The sequence below is a fragment of the Pieris brassicae genome, chromosome 5 (assembly GCF_905147105.1).
Source record: "Pieris brassicae chromosome 5, ilPieBrab1.1, whole genome shotgun sequence".
NCBI classification, from domain to species: domain Eukaryota; kingdom Metazoa; phylum Arthropoda; class Insecta; order Lepidoptera; family Pieridae; genus Pieris; species Pieris brassicae.
Window position 1 is genome coordinate 19,308,364 of NC_059669.1, and position 17,607 is coordinate 19,325,970.

General features: G+C 35.2%; 2 protein-coding genes across 4 annotated transcripts in view; one reads left to right on the forward strand and one right to left on the reverse strand.

The window, feature by feature from the left end:
• Positions 1-17,607, reverse strand: part of LOC123709958 (dystrophin, isoforms A/C/F/G/H) — a 331,052-nt gene that overhangs the window by 128,175 nt on the left and 185,270 nt on the right. The gene's annotated exons all lie outside the window — the stretch shown is intronic.
• Positions 11,189-17,589, forward strand: LOC123709960 (spidroin-1-like). 2 transcript variants are annotated; one of them, XM_045661602.1, is made up of 12 exons: positions 11,189-11,346; positions 11,941-12,027; positions 12,252-12,377; positions 12,732-12,749; positions 14,637-14,684; positions 14,784-15,239; positions 15,317-15,355; positions 15,629-15,754; positions 15,950-15,976; positions 16,046-16,804; positions 16,841-17,239; positions 17,450-17,589. In XM_045661602.1, exons 1-11 carry the CDS (start codon positions 11,292-11,294, stop codon positions 17,218-17,220), a joined length of 2,121 nt encoding a protein of 706 aa, XP_045517558.1. In that variant the 5' UTR covers positions 11,189-11,291; the 3' UTR covers positions 17,221-17,239; positions 17,450-17,589. The 2 variants fall into 2 exon arrangements, with proteins under 2 accessions (XP_045517558.1, XP_045517557.1); XM_045661601.1 differs by having other exon boundaries at positions 16,841-17,234.

Here is a 17,607-nt window from a genome sequence, read left to right on the forward strand (position 1 = left end):
ACAGTAGTAAACATCTAAGCGTTTGAGTATAAAATAATTAGCTATATTAAAGAAGTTATATTCTGTATATTATTTCCAACCAGATCTAGTGTAATTGTAAATATATGTCTACGAATCCATTATGAATAGTAACGGTAAAATGCATAGAGCGCCCACGTACGATCGTTTCATGAATGAAGATGCATACCTGTTACTACTTAAACTCGAATGGAACTCGAAATGTATTCGCTTTACGCATTTAAAATGAAAAAAGACACAATTGGAAGATTGTCGTTAACTTAAGGGATAGACAGTGTTGGTCTAGTGGCTTCAACATTCGACTCTCATCCCTAAGATCGTAGGTTCGAACCCCGGCTGTACACCAACGGACTTTCTTTCTATGTGCGCATTTAACATTCGCTCGAACGGTGAAGGAAAACATCGTGAGGAAACCGGCTTGCCTTAGAGCCAAAAAGTCGACAGCGTGAGTGAGGCACAGGAGGCTGATCACCTCCTTGCCTAATAGATTAACAAATGATCAGGAAGCAGATACAGAAATCTGAGGCCAAGACCTAAAAAGGTTGTAGCACCATTGATTTTTTTACGGATTTTTTACTTAAGTTTTTATAAACGGAGTTAAATAAAATATAACCGAAATTACTAAAGGAAAATAATGTTCACTTTTTAAATGTATTTGTATTTAACAGAGTTGCTAGAAATACAGTACATTTAAAATAATTAAGTAATAAAGATATAATTTAAAATAATTATATAATTGGCGGCCTTGTCGCTTTTGACGAAACTACAAAAGTTTCACAATAACTTAGCCATGAACAAAACAAAGAAATTAAAACATATGTAGACATAGAAAATACGAATATAGAGAAGAAGCTAAGCAGATAGGGACAGGAACCTCACTCAATAGCCTCAAGAAACCTGAAGGTTCTATGATTATATTAATGTCAGTATTAAAAACGACTTATCAAATATGTTGAAGGTATATACATGTATTAGTCAATAAAGAAGTGTAAAAACCAAATATTTACAACAAATAGTAGGATATTTACGATTATCCAAAGAAAGTCATGTTCATTGAGAATTTCGTAAGGCAATATTAAGTCAGCAAACACGTGGGTGGAGATACAATCTGTGTAATTATTACTTGATGAATTATTGTAATTATAGTTCTGGTTTGTTAAATCATTTCTTGACCTGTTAGTCATTGACCTTAAAGACTATATTAGAGATGTTTCGTCTATTGACGAAAGATGGATATTCTGTTCTTAGAATAAGTCATGTTCAATTTAATAGTGGCACAGCTCTAGTTCAAAATATTTAAAAAATGACTTGCTTTTGATGTTATATACGTCCGTCTATTACGAAGAAGAGAGTAGTAGTAGATGAATGAATATAGCAGACTCACCTGGCGTAAAGGTACTTAACAAATGGCACTCTAAAACAAATAGTGTCCCCTTTAATAGGGACTACAAGTAGTAGTATTAGATACTTTTCTGTACGTTTTTATTAAGTACATTCTAGTCTTACTTCAACATCAAGTATTTGTTTATGTATTTATTTTTCAATTAATATTATTATTACATCTAAAACCAAGTGTCAAGAAATTATTGAAAATATTGTGTATTTATAATATTATTTTTAGCGATTATATAAAATATATAATATTTAAGTAATAATGGAAAAATCTCAGTACACCTAGGTGTTTGATTTATTTCCGTTAACGACCATTAGTGATAACTAGACTTTAACCGGTTTATGTCGTTTTTAAATAAATTTAAAAAATCTTTGAATAGATAGCACATTGAAAGAGTCAACATAAGGCATTCCTCACAATAAATGTTTGATGAAAAGAGTTGTTTGTTAAAAAAAATCACTCGTTAAGCGTACAAGCTCTGCTTTGCAAACATTTTTAGCAGCCATTATGCGACGGTCTGCATAATGGAGAGCTGAAACAAAGGCCAGTTTAATTGTGGACAGGCTGCGGACTGGCACACTTTCTTAGGAGCTGCTCATTTGTGGATGTGGGACAAATCTACAAAGCGTTTTCAACATACTATGTAAAACAACTTGTCCTAACTAGACAGCCTGACTATCATTACGGAGGTAAGATGATATCCGGGGAATGACTCCTGTCATTGATTACATACCGGAGGGCATAGGCGCATTAATTCTCGTTTCAGAATCTCAGTCTAAAGCACTTAGAAATTTAAAAAAGTGCTTTCGTGAATTTTTTAAATGAAAATGCACGCGTGCATAAGGTCAATGACATTTTGACATATGCATAAAACTGTTACATAGGGTAATTGCTTCAGAAATTTTGATAGGAATATAGAACTTTTAAACAGTAAAACGGGCAGGCTCATCTGATGCCGCCCATTGACACTCTCACTGCTAGAAGTCTCGCAAATAAATTCCGGTCTGTTAAGAAATGGTACGCTCTTTTCTTAAAGGACTTAATGTAGAACTGGTGGTATTTTAGTGGGCAGCTGGTCCCACAAATTGTTCATTATCACGGCAAGAAGATTGAATGAATTGCCTTAAAGTATGATTAATATTATCTGTCTGTAAAAAGAGTGGCAGAGAGTTCACTGCCAGTTCTTTTCTTCTGTTCTACGCCCTTGATTTGAGAAATCAGGCAGTAAATGTGTAATTTGAAGCATTTCTTTTTTTTTGACGTTCATAAGTGTACATTGTGTTAGTTATATGAAAAAATAATATTGATTTTTTTGTATTTATTAATTGTATATCTATAGTCAAATAGTTTTAAACGTTTTTGTAAATTACGGTTATAATTTGTATAAAAATTACGGGAAATAAATATTAATTTAAATCAAAGTTCTGTATCATAATCTAGAAATATTTTGCAACTTGGTAAGGTAGAAGGAACAGGCTGATGTACAAAAAGCATAGTTAGTAAACATAAGTGTTTGTTTGACTGTTGTAACGTGTGTAAAATTGTGTATTAACAAGGTACGCATTTTAGATACGTTACAACAGTAAAAATAAAATAAACTAAAATGCCTATCTTGTTAATACACAATTTTACACAATACGTAATATAAACGGTAATAATCTGAAATGATAATGATGTAGAATGCTACTTGGAAAAATAAACAAAGAGTAATACAAAGTCGATGTGGGCCGTCCACACCAATGAACGCGTCAATCAAATTACATCAACAAAAGGTGGGTGATGAGTGAAAAACATCGTAGATATCTACAATACATATTGAGAGAAGCTTACCTGAAATTCAATGGTAAAGATATTATCATACGAACTTATTATTATAAATCTTTGACCTTTATATTGGGCCACTGTTGCTCAAGAATCAATGGATTTATTGTATCTATATGGATAATTTATATAGGCCAATACTAAGAGAAAGCAAAACAAAATTTTAGCGGCGTGGCAGAAAAGATCTACTTAAATCATCAATATAGAAATCAATAAGAAGTGAATGGTTCAATGGAATCAAAGGGTCGCTCATTATTCGGTCCGCTTTTTTTCAGGTTCCTGACATCAACACCAACTATGCCAGAAACTCAGTTTTATATCGCGCAGCCCGGACAAACCAATACGTTTGGACCAATATATAGCCTTTACTTGCCTAAGCTTATAATTTGCTTAAAATATCCAATACAATATCACTTGAATCTTGAGCACACCCCATATATATACGTACCCTTACTTAATACCCAATTATAGCGTAGTTTGATTGTATATAATAATTTTTTTATTTTTTGAATAGTTTCCTTCTGTAATATTTGAACCTTTTTGTTTAAACATATTATATATTCAATCTTGGCTAAAATTGCATTTTTTTAAACATAATATATGTTAGCTATAGGAGTCAATAAATAAATAAGTCCGAAGAAAAATTGCATTTTTTTAAACATAATATATGTTAGCTATAGGAGTCAATAAATAAATAAGTCCGAAGAAAAATTGCATTTTTTTAAACATAATATATGTTAGCTATAGGAGTCAATAAATAAATAAGTCCGAAGAAACATAACACAAGTCTCAATTTAATAACAATTTTTCTATGCATACTTCTGTCCCATTAAGTACCATTAGAAACATCCCCCTACATAAGCCCTCATTCAAAACTAAGGCGTGATACGTAAAGCTTATAAATAATGTACTATGTTATTATCTCGGTTGAATTTTACAGTTTTCCGTTGCTGCAGGTTTGAATACCTCAATTCGGGATATCGGCGGACATAAAACATGACCCACTCAGCTGATTGCCTGCCCTAGATATAGCACTGTAATATATCACTCGCAACAAAGATTTTTACTTGAGGCTTGATGCCAAAATCCATCGCATTCTAATACACTTGTAAAAAGAAACAAATTGATTTAAATTCAGATGTGTAACTGTTTCATGATGTGCGTGTGACGTGAGAATTTGTAATACAGTCGTAGTATGTAATAATTTGAAGATGTGTGAGTGTTTACAGACGGTAGGCCAATATAGTACCGTTTCCACTTACTAGCCGATTACACACAGTTATTTAAAAACAATATATATTTTTCTATAATACATCTAACAAATACAATTCCTACAACTTAACATTATGGTATAAAAGACAGTGAAAATAAAATTTTAAGACAGTTTGTAGATGCGATTTAAGTTATCTAAACGACACGGCACATGTTAAAGCTAACATTCGCGCACCTGTGTCACAACCACAGGGCGGAAAGACCGCCCGCCGCCCGCCCTGGCGTAAATATCTTTAGCAGGAGTTCACGAATTGTCTCTCAAATATGGTCGTCAATTTAATATTTTTAATAAATTTTTATTAATATTAAACTTATATAAGAAATTTGTTACATTACTATATCTCGGTAAACGCAAAAAAATATCGAACGTTGATGCATCGTGCATATGAATCGTTATGCAAATAAAAATTCGCATTTATATCCTTTAATAAGTTTAATAAAACGACATTACTATAAGAAAATTATTGTTATTCTTCCATGTGATGAGAGTTTATAAAATGCTTTATTTATTAATTTACTTTAAAGGAGAGTTTTGAATTTCTTCAGTATTAATTCTCTAATTTCGCTTGGGTGTTTGTTGCAAAAACGAATCCAATGTTCATATAAATATTAATGTCATAAATATTATAGACACCCATTAACTTGGAACTATCAAATCTTATTTATTTTCAGATATTAATCACAACTGTATGATCACTCAAACTTAAGGTGTTTTTCTTTTTAGAAATAATATCTTCAACTGTATTTTTCGTTTCTACTCATAAACCAACACATTTTTAATTATGTATTTTTCTAATTTGATACTAAGTTAGTAAATTATTAGCGATATCACAAACGCCATGGACTAACAAATCCGGACACATCTATGAATAGTCGTTTTGTATCCCCGGCACCAAATTGGAGAACTGTATTGGGCCAACGCTTCTTTCCATTGTAATATAATTTTATATAAACTCATAAATCATATAAAAATTAAGCTAGCTGAATTAGATTCCGAATCTATAGAGGTTTTACTACGTATATATAGGCTAACACAGACACAGCGCAAGTTTAAAATAACTCTTAGCTGCACTTTAAAATATATTTCTTATGGAAAATAAGATACAGGTATCACTTATTCCACGTCGTTAAATTTGTATCGGTAGACATCCCTACTCATTGGCAAAGAAGACAGAGGGTGTAAGCCGTATATTTTTACTTACAATAGTGTTAAGTGTCCTGTAATAAAGTAATATTATTGTAGAGAAACTTCCTTATCGGCGTTGGAAAAAAAAATACCGTTACTTTTTTATTAACAACAAATAAATCTAACCTCGCTACTCACGTGACTCTTTACCAAATTATCAATTATGAACCCATGTGTAAAGGTCAAAGGAAAAGTTTAAGAGCGCGTTTATGAATGTTTAAAAATATGAGTTAATATTTCAGTTGCAAAGCACTTTACACTAGCATAAATATAACTTTTGGACTAAATTGTGAGAAGGCTGCTCAGTTTTCACTGAGCGCTATAAAATAGATACTAAAAAGCTTCGTAAAGGTCACCGTATACAGTGAATTTAGAGGACTTTAATAGTTAAGAATAACCTCTAATAGAAATATAAAATAAAGGGGTTTTCTTATTTAGATTTTGTAAGGTATATCTTTTTTATGAGTGATAAGTTTGTCAAATTTATATCAAAATAGAAGATGAATTTCAATTGGATTTTTAAATTTGGTTTTTAGGTTATTGACGAATAATGAAAAGCACTCGAACCGTTACGTGAATAATGTAATATATTTCAAGTTATCTAAGTAAATTAATGTTATATATTTTAAGATTTACAAATAAATATGTTGATTTTTGCATCATTTATTGTATAAGATAATAGTAATACTTTTTATAAATTATTCTAAAAATAAATTCTGCTTGCAAATGAATTGATTTACAGAATTGCATGCACCGAGTATGCGGTGAGCATAACAGTGTCTTGGAACACTCTACGGAAGTCTCACAGGAATTTTACTCTAGATGGAGTTAACTTATATTTAGCGTTTTAAAGTGTCATGTTTTTGATACGAAAAGATGATGTACAAGTATCTTTAAGGTTACTTAGGTTATATAAATCCGCAAACTAACTGGCAACGGGTTCATACTTACTCTCTATTCAGAATTGTACCTTTCGTGAATCTCTAGCCCAATATCGTTACGAACTATCAAGTATGTAAACTTTCCTAATTAACACATCTAGTCTCAGACATGTTTAGTGCACTAAGTTCTGAGTGTTCTCTGGAGAGGTACAGGTGCATTTGATCGCAGAAGTTTTACAAATTGTTAATTATCAGTTCAGTATTCTAAGACCATTGTGATATAATTGATCAAAAAAGTATATCTATGCGTGTGTATACAGTACTTATAATTTTTCAAATGTAGGAGGGTTAAAAATTAAAACGAAAGGTGCAAGGTGAAATGCGATTGGACAAGCGAAAGTAATATGACGTATCAAGTTCATATGACAATTCGGTTTGGAATAAAATGTGTGGATCACGATCAAACGATGTGCCCTGTTTCACGCTAAGTTTTCCATACTAATGCCTGTATTGTGTTACTAACTCGCGTTCAGTGCAATGATAGATAAATGAGCAAAAGTTAAATGAATTTCAATCATCAGTCATTTTTTTATGTAATAGGAGGCAAATGTGACAAGTGACACTCACATTGCCAGAAGGCTCGCAAGTGAGTTGCCGTCCTTTCAAGAATTGGTGCGCTCTTTTCTTGAAGGACCCTAGGTCGAATTGGTTCGGAAATACTTCAGTGGGCAGCTTTTTCCACATAGTGGTGGTGCGCGGCAAAAATTGTCTTGAAAAACGCTCAGTCGTGGAATGAAGGACGTGGAGGTGAAACAGATGTATTTTCGTTTTCTGACTCGACATCCAATGATGATGCTTATGCTGATAAAGATTAACCATATTCTATATACGCTCTTATAAAGCTTTCACGTGGTAAGACCAATTATTGTTATTTATAAAACTGCTCGTCATTTTGTTATATGATAACGGCTGTTAGACTGTACTGTAGTTATCAAATTTGATCCCAGGAGAGAACATGAAGCTCGTTCCAGTAACTACATTTACAAATTTCGGATGTTCTATTAAATAAATACTAAAATTTCTCAGATTTCAGATACCTACCTAAGTTGATATGTTAAAATTGTTGCTTTATCACACACTAGTATCAATATATTTTCCGTTAATTATGAAACTCTTTTGAGATATAAAAAAAAACGTCCTATCGTTGGTAATTACAGTGTAATTATGTCTAGTGAACAAACCAATAGTGTACCAAAGAGATCCAAAATTACCTGTAACAAACAAAATATAATTAGCAATATTATTACCGTGGTGGTACAATCCTATATGAGATTTCAGTATAGGCAACATATCGACTTTGGAGGAGGTTTATTGGGCGTCATCTTGAAAATACTGCAAAAGCAAAGGTCCGTTCTAATCCCAATACAAAACAGTACGAGATTCATTGCGCACATAGAAAGAAACGTTCACAGCCAGGATGTGAACACACGACCTCAGTGTTGAGAGTCGTGTGCTCAAACCACTCTCACACAAGTAGTGTTAGCCGAATGGTTTGTTTTGAGTTTGTTTATATAAATAAGTAAGATTTATATTATTAGTAAGAAATCTGTTTAAAAGATCAGCATTCCTAGTCTGATAAAAACAGATTTAAAAGGGTTCAGCAATAAATATTGCACATTCATACATTTACGATGTGAGGATGTGAAGCGTTTATTTCAGCAAACTCTGGTCCAGGCCGCGCCCGCGCCGCCGGTGATTTATCAACGAATACATTTCCTATTTCAAACTGCTTTTTGTCGCTTCTATTGAGCGAACTATCGCGGTTTTAGTGAAAATATATTTGTAACGTTCCAAATTAAACACTGCATCTGGATTCAACGCAAAAATGGGTCAACAAATTTTAACCAGCAAAACATTGCAGTGTTATGTGTAGAAATTGTTAACAAAGTTTTAAAACGCCGTAGCTGAGCGAACTAATTCTCCTATACTAAATAGTCGATTTTGGCAGATAGCAGACTTAGCTTACTTTTGTGTTTCATTCTTCAGATGAGACAGAAACGGTCTATACACATCGCAGACACGTTACTACATTATGCCTGCCTTAATAGATAACCATGGTGAAGGACTCAGAGACATCTGTTATTTCTGGTTTTGGTCCTTTCCTTTAAGAACGAACAATTATTCAGATGTAACATAAGCTAACAGAGCAGTTTTGTTTTAATATAAACAATATAGTTTTGTGTTAAAAATGTTTGATGGTAAAGCAATTAAATTAAGTTAAATTCGACAGAGTTACCATAATATCTTTATTTAAAGCAAGAAAGAAATTTGTTATAATATAATCACAAGTCGGGCCTGTCGGAATCTCTGGCCGCCATTTTGATTCCGGGCTAACAATCAATCATGGCTTGACATCTCATTCGTTTGGGAGCTTTTGTTTTGTCGAGATTTTTCTCCTGTAATTAAGATGATTCAAACGCAACGACGGTTTTAGTGATGATGTTTTTGTGTTTCCTCTTGTGCTGAGAATCAATTATAAGGTTTAAATGTCAATCAATCAATTAAATGCTTCCTATTGTATTTTCGCCTATCACAGTCAAAAGAAAATACATTAAAAATACTATTACTTAGCACAATAATATTTTGTGCTAATATAACTTGTCGTTTTTCGCGTCAAACAGCAACAACAAAGGGTCAACTCGTACATAATTGTTAATCGTGATATTAGAAATTATATCAAGCATTAATTAAGCCTGTTAATTAGTCATACAACTAGAAACTTCATTTCAATTCAACTGCATATGAACTATCATGATATGATATTATTCTAATTAATATCCTAGCATCCTTACTTTCTACCCATTAATTTATTCATTTCAAAACATTAAAATATTCTTACATAAACATTTACTGTTCTTATATTTTTGGTCGAGGAATTCAAACTTTTCAAAGTGTGGCACGTGCGTTACTGGGTCGCACTTCCGGTCTCGGGTAGAGCCTGCTTCCGGTAGCGGCGAGACGCCATTGTTTGCCTTTGTTGCGCTTTTACTAAGAATTTACGTCTATTCAATATTTGAAACTTAAAGGGTAAATTTATTCTTTTACCTTCTTCTGTTATAACAAATTTATAACCAAAATCATCATAATTATGGGACAGGTTGTAGAAATATTCAATATTTTGTATTTATGTGGTAGCGCACCAATACATCAATATTGACGACCAACTCTGCATACGGACTCGCCTGTCTATCATAAGCCGACAACGAATGATATCATATTTCAGCCATACGCAGAAGCGGTGAGATTTTGGACAAACTGATCGTGGTTGGTAACACGGAAGGCAAAGGATCACGTGGCCGTTCAGCAACCAGATGGACTGATCAATTGAAAGACTCATCGTCCGTAACACTATACACTGTTAAGAGGTGTTGGACAGAAACCGGTGGAAACAGATTGTCCGCTTCAGATGTTTCCTTGCTGTCCACGACACTCAGACATGAACTACCAAATGAAGAGTGTTACTATGTTTAAAAATAATACTCTTGCAAGCAAGGTCTTGTAGCACCTACAAGACCTTGCTTTTCTGCAGCAATCTGGCTTTACGTATCAATATTACGTATCCTTACAACTCTTAATTGCCCATATAGGAAGAAAACTCTTTGAATTGTTTAACCGCCCGTTAAGTGTTAAAGTCAACATCTCATTCGAGTACAGGTCGATCTGTCTCTTGAGAATGTTACAATTTTTCATTTTCTTCATCTCTTCCTTAAATTTGAGTAGCATTTATTAGTATTATTTCTTTTACATTCAAGAACAAAAAAAAATATGGCAAGAGACCGGACGGTATGAGTTTTATTACATGGAAGATGGTGCTGGTATGGGATGCAACCTGATCAGACACACTGGCCGCTTCCCATCAACAGAGCTGGTGCGGCTTGTGATGCGGCTGAAAAAGCTAAAGCATGCAAATGCATGGGTCTAGGTCCGAATATGATTTTGTCCCATTCGGTGTCAAGACACTTGGTCCGTTGGGTCTTAGCGCTATAAGGCTTTTAAGGGAAATATCAAAAAGGTTAGTCGACATCACGGGAAACTGAAGACCTGGTAGCTACCTCGGACAAAGAATTAGCTATTCAAAGGGGGCTGCCAGCATCTTCGGAACTCCTTTTATTAATATATTTTAGTTATTATATTTGAAGGTTAGTTATTGTTTTGATTATATTAATTAATGTTAACAGTATTATGTTATTTTAATATCAATTAGCCATTGTGTTATTCATATGTATGAGGTTATTATAAAGAGTCACTAAAATCAGAACAAAAATTATATTACTCATGAAGAGCGTAGATAACTTCCCGTTACTATGTTGTCACACACTTTATCAAAGCCTGTCCTCACATATACCAACGGCCGATTACAAAAAACATCCACACAATACTAGCATCAATACAGTACTCCTGAAACTATTTAATCGTTTGGCCCGATTTGCATATGCAACAAAAAGTTATAAATCAATAAAAAATTTAATTCGCGCACCGTATACGAATTTATTCCGTCACGGCTTATTTAATATTGAAAAATAATATTAATAAGTAAATTGATTGTGTCTACCTATCAACGCGTAAAGATATTGGGTTTAAATAGAGATGTTTGAAACAGTCTGGTATCTTCTGTGGGTGGTCCCAGCACCGCTCACTGACCAGAGGACGAGTTAGCGCTATGTGGACGTTTAGGACTTTGGTCGTGCTGTGCTTAGTTGCTTCGGTCCTCAGTGGTAATTTTTAATTTTATACATTTTAAAAGCTTTTTACAATTCTAATTGCTTAGCTGATTTAGGAACTGATGTTTAACCAGCGGCCATTCCCGGCTTCAGGCTGGACATACCTTTTTTTAATATTTTAGAAATAAATTTATTCTATATCACTCAGATATAGAATAAATTTATTATCATTAATGATCTAATGATTTTTGAGTTTATTCGTTGTTAAAATAAAAACCTTGCCTTTTATAATATTAATATAGATAACAATACATTGTTGACTAATTAATTATATAAATAATTTAGGCTTAGCACTGTAAGTGAAACCAATTATATAACCTAATATATATAATTATGGTTGCATCAAGTTTAAAAGCCAATTTAGATACAGTTTATAATATTAAAGACGTCAGTCTTTATCTAGATTCCTAGCTAATGTGTTGTCCAGTACAATAGAAAGAAAATTGTATCGAATGAAATAATTATTGAAATCCTATTTACCTATTTTAAAATTTAATTTCTTGTCTATCTCAAAATGACTATTATTTAATAACTGTTTAGATGTTTTTAAAGCGCATCTTTAGGGTTATGTGTATATTTGTGTGACAGACGAACGAAGCGCCTACGCTAACGCTCAGGCTTCGGCGCTTGCGCAGGCCAACGCTGGTGGTATCTTCGGCGGCTTGGACAAAATATGTAAGTTGTAATTGTATCAAACTCGTAATTCATTTAAATGACAATAACTTCATATAGAAATATCTTATTAAACAAAAGCGTATTTTAACACAGATTAAATAAATATCGTTATACTGAAAAGAGAAGTAAAATATTTTTAATATCAGTTATGTTGTTTGATGTTTGTTGAAAAACAAACAATGATACAAAAGACGAATTGTTAATTAATTAATATTATTTCCCAGGGACAAAATGCCTTTACGAGGGTCAGATGTACTACGACTACAACCTGGGTGGTGGCTGTTTGGTGTGCGCCTGCTTCCTTACCAACGGATACCTCTCGCCTAAGTGTCGCTCGTGTAATGGATGTGGTGTGTATCATTGAATAATTTAAAGTGTAATTACATCATGACACTGTACAGATGCAATTTAAATTACAATTTATTTATTACTAATTACAAAAACTTATGGAATATATTAAGGAGAATTTATCGTACAAATTGTGGTGTTCATGGTTATAACTTTTACGTTGCCTATGTATAATATGTATGCATATGGAAAAGGAAAACGAATGTTTTATAAGTTGAAACGATATGCATTTAATAATTATAATATATATTATATAGAATATTTACAAAAACAAAAGACATTTATCAGGTTCTTAAAATAAATTGTATATAAAATTCACAATATATTATATTTGATATTATAATTTTATTTTGCAGGATACGATCCCCAACCCGGTGAGTGGATATACCATAGTTATCTAGTGGGCAAAAGTTGTAAGTTGCAGTTAGTTTAAACTTAAAGTTCATCGTAGTAGAGAGGCCGATTAAAGTTAAATCATACAAAAACTACAGACGAAACAAATGAAATCACACAAAAACAACATAATTTGATTCTTTCACAGATTTCAGGTAAAATATCTGTATTATTCAAATTAATTAATTATCTGAAATGTAATATTGTATGTTATAAAATATATGTATTCTGAAAAAGTAAGGTAAGATATATTTCAGAATCATATAAAAACTAAAGTCTTGTTTGGAAATAATTCTTAAAATGTACTGCTACAAGGTTGTTACAATTAAAATATCGAGTCTTTTCTCCAATATTGGTTATATATAAAATATAAAATTATGGTTTATAACTGCTCTTGAACTTCATAGCATTGTATAGAAATTATGGTAGAAGAAATAGAATTACAAGCGGTGGCCCGGAGAGTCGTATCGTCTCGCCTTGAAGAGAGACCAAGAGAGAAGAGAACACCAAGCTTCTTAAATACTAATTTAGCCTTCCCTTCCAAATGACCGAGAAACTGAACGGCATGCGATATGTTAACGCCCAGTAATCTGATGCTAGCTGAGGCTTTAAGGAAAGTGTCTTTAAATAGAGTACTAGCGACAAAAAGAGTTTTTTAGCGAAATCGCGCAAACTTGTTTCTTCTTGGGATGGAATTAGGCTAGATTTAGTCTGCCTCGTAGATTTTCGACTTCAGGCACAAATTTGTTCCAGTATTCATCAAAAATTGCCCGAGAAATACTTGACAGGTCAGTGAAAAGAGTATCCCCAAAGCTGTCGTCCGCACAGCAGCGAATGTTGCAACATATCATTAAGGAAATCAAATGGATTTATGGAATAAACAGGGTCGGGTAATAGTACACAACCTTGTGGGAGCCCAACGTTCACGAACAAGCTTCGTCGATGACGACCTTGATGCTACGATCAGCGAGAAAGCTGGAATCCAGTTGCATAATTTTTTTGGGGTGCCCATAGGCTGAAAGCTTCGAGAAAAGTGCTCTATGCCACACCATCGAAGGATTTAGCTATGACCAAAGTTACCGCCAACGCCTACCCCTTGGACTCAACTGAGTGACCACAATGAAAGCTGTAATGATAATCGCTAATCAGCTGGTAGTCCTCTAGATGCTTCAGGAGCTGGCCTTTAATAATGGTTCCAATTATTATGGAGAACAAGGAGGTTATAGTTATTGTGCGATAGTTGGATGGATCAGAGCGATGGCTTTTTTTAGGAATCGGATTTATTAAAGCGGTCCTGCAGCACTAAGGGACGTTTCCGAACGAGATAACTCAGGAGCAAGTACTCAGATCAAAACAAAACTTCCCTTGGACAGTGAAGGCCCGCAAAGAATGACCGCATCCCGTCCCAATGCTGACCTATAGTGCCAAATACGGCGATTATTGGTCAGTAGATTGGGACAACTTGCCATGTATCACGATTCCAGCAGTCCGAATCCTTTCCAACAGGGAATCTGTAGCCGTTTGAATGTGCTAGATGGGTCGGTCACTTTCGTCATTTCCGCTATGGGACTAATACAGGCACGCGTAGAATCGCGGATGGCCATCGCAGTTTACGAGCAGCCAGAGGTTAGATAGATCCCTTCCTTCTAGCGTTTCGAAGCGACGAGATAGCATCATCTCTCTAACTCTAGTGCAATAAACAGTATTGTTTTACAGTATGTAATTGCTATCATTTAGTAAGTAACATGTCTCTCTTATTATTTTTTCTAATAGCCCACCCCCGGGCCGTGGAAAGAACTAGCTTAGCTAGATTGAAAGACAGGTGGAGAATTTTTTATTCATAATCTATTTATGTTCAATTATTACAGAACCGAGCCCAACTCCGATAATCCCACCAAATCCACCAGTCAACCCATGTAAGTATTAATTTGTTTGTTTTGCTATCGGAATTATGCAAGAGTAAATTAAAATATAGAACAAGTACCAAATATTTTACGCGTGTGATATCTTTTCAGGCCCGCCGCCAATTGTCATTCCCGGACCACCAAGGCCATACCCTGTGCCTGTACCAATTCCCGGAAAACCAATCATCATTCGCGTGCCAGTACCAGTACCATCCCCACCTATCTACTTGCCGGGACCACCCAGACCTTATCCTGTACCAAAACCGGTGCCCGTCCCATACCCAGTTAACCGACCCTACCCAGTTCCTTCCCCACCCAGAATCATCACTGTACCTATACCCATTCCTCGTCCTTACCCAGTACCAGGACCAGAAAGGGACATTCCTATACCAGTACCTGTACCTTCTCCACCTGTGCGTATTCCGGTTCCAATTCCTGGACCTCCTAGGCCCGTACCTATCCCTGTACCATCTCCTCCAGTACCTATACCAGTCCCTGTGGAGGTTGACAGATTCATTCCAGTGCCAGGCAAAGACCGATTAGTTCCTGTTCCCTTGCCGATCACTCGTAAGTTCTTTATGATTGTTAATATTGTTAGTAGTATTTTATTTTAGATAGTAGATAATTTGATTTTTTTTCTTCAGATAACAAGTACTACCCAGTTCCCATTGTCGTCTATGTCGGTATGTTTCTAAGGCATTTCGAGTCAATATCTGTTATAACGACATCAAAGGGACTACTCATATTTGGTCATAAAAACCGATAGTCGTAACAGCCGATGACGTTGTTATTGTTTTACCTAATACCTAATACCCGCCGGGACATTTGATTTTGGTTAATATAAGCGGTATGTTGTTTTAAATGATGTCGTCGTAAACGGTTTTGACTGTATTAAGTTTGCTCAGTTATAAATTAAGATGAAATGTAAAAAAAAACTTAATACTTGATTTTTTAAGCTCCCCTGTGCCGAGGACACGCTCCATTCGTACCATTCCGAGTACCAGGAGATATCTGCCAAATTCATACTTGCAAGATTAAATACAACTATGTATACCTAGATACTCAGAGAGATCCGGACTGTGGTAAGTATTATCACACAAGTACAATCCACTTCAGAGACATTTTCACTATATCTTCTCAAATCTATATCCCCTCATAAAGCTGCTACGATGAATTTTTCTATTAAATATGTAATTTTTCAAAATGTAGGCTATTTATTATAAATGCTAATTATTTACGATTTACCGTATTGCTGACTCACTCATTATCTTTTTCAGACGTTACGCCAAATCCGCCAATCGGACGTAAGTTTTATACTTTTGTGTAATCTTAATTATTTAATTGAAAAGTTATTAATAATCATTGTTCTTTAGCGTGGTTCGGAGGTTCTTCCGCATCAGCTATCGCTAACGCTAACGCTAACTCTTGGGGAGGATGGGGTGGCTCAAGCGCTCAAGCAGATGCAGAAGCCAACGCCAATGCATTATCTGGAGATTGGGGTGCCTTGGGTGGACTCGGTGGTTATGCAAACGCGGATTCCAGTGCCAATGCCAATGCTAATGCTTACGGTGGTTTAGACGGTCTAGATAGTTTATCGAGTGCACAAGCAAATGCTCAAGCTAACGCTAACGCAGGGGGTCTGTTAGGTAGTTTAGGAGGGTTAGGTAGTTTAGGAGGGTTAGGAGGGTTAGGAGGTTTAGGAGGTTTAGGAGGATTAGGAGGGTTAGGAGGAGATTTCAGCGCGATGCGTGGTGGTTTGTCAAATGCTCAAGCTAACGCCCAAGCTAACGCTCAAGCTAACGCCCAAGCTAACGCTCAAGCTAACGCCCAAGCTAATGCTTTCAGTGGAGGTTGGGGAGGACTAGGAGGTGGATATTCTAGTGCCGAAGCTAACGCCGAGGCCAATGCCAATGCTAATGCTAATGCATATGGCGGAGGATTAAGTGGCTTGGGAGGTTTAGGTGGACTAGGAGGTTTGGGTAGTAGTTATGCCAATGCCCAAGCTAACGCCGAAGCTAATGCTAATGCTTTTAGCGGAGGTTGGGGAGGACTAGGAGGTGGATATTCTAGTGCCCAAGCTAACGCAGAAGCGAATGCTAATGCTAATGCTAACGCATATGGAGGAGGATTAAGTGGGCTGGGAGGTTTAGGTGGGCTGGGAGGTTTAGGTGGGCTGGGAGGTTTAGGTGGGCTGGGAGGTTTAAGTGGACTAGGAGGTTACGGTAGTAGTTATGCCAATGCTCAAGCTAATGCCGACGCCAATGCATTCAGTGGGGGCTATGGAGGACTTGGCGGAGGTAGGGCCAACGCCGAAGCTAATGCAAATGCTAACGCTAATGCTATCGCTAACGCAGGCGGTTTGTTAGGTGGTTTAGGAGGTTTAGGAGGGTTAGGAGGCTGGGGTGGTGCCAATGCTTATGCCAATGCTGAAGCCTTAGCAAACGCTAACGCTGGTGGATACGGTGGTGGCTGGTCCGATGTCTCCGCGTCAGCTTTGGCGCAAGCCAACGCCGGAGCATGGGGAAAAACTGCACCAACAGAAGAATGAGAAGTTTTCAAAAAGTAAGGTAATATTTATATTATTATTACATTAATAACTCGTCACATAAATATGTTCTTGATGATATTTATATGTTAATGTGTTCTGTAAATTAATTTGTGACAAAGCATAGAAATTAGAATATTTTGATTAATATTCATCCAACTTTTAATTTTACAAGCTTAATACTGAATGAAAATACAATACAAATATTTTTACGTGAATTTTCTTGTTTTAGATACAAAAGCTTCTAGTGATCTCCGTATACAGACCCTGCACGAACATGGATAATGATATACTTTTAGATTATTGAGCATAATATAAAAGGACAAATTGTACGATCCATACTCAAAAATAATAAAGTGGGATGAAATTTAATTTGTGTTTAATTATTCC

What these genes read in the sequence shown, in the direction of transcription:
- LOC123709960 (XM_045661602.1), top strand. Translation starts at nt 11,292, where the DNA reads ATGTGGACGTTTAGGACTTTGGTCGTGCTGTGCTTAGTTGCTTCGGTC. An exon ending in CGGCGGCTTGGACAAAATAT is followed by an intron (nt 12,028 to 12,251) that starts GTAAGTTGTAAT and finishes ATTATTTCCCAG; the next exon opens with GGACAAAATGCCTTTACGAG. An exon ending in CGCATATGGAGGAGGATTAA is followed by an intron (nt 16,805 to 16,840) that starts GTGGGCTGGGAG and finishes TGGGAGGTTTAG; the next exon opens with GTGGGCTGGGAGGTTTAGGT.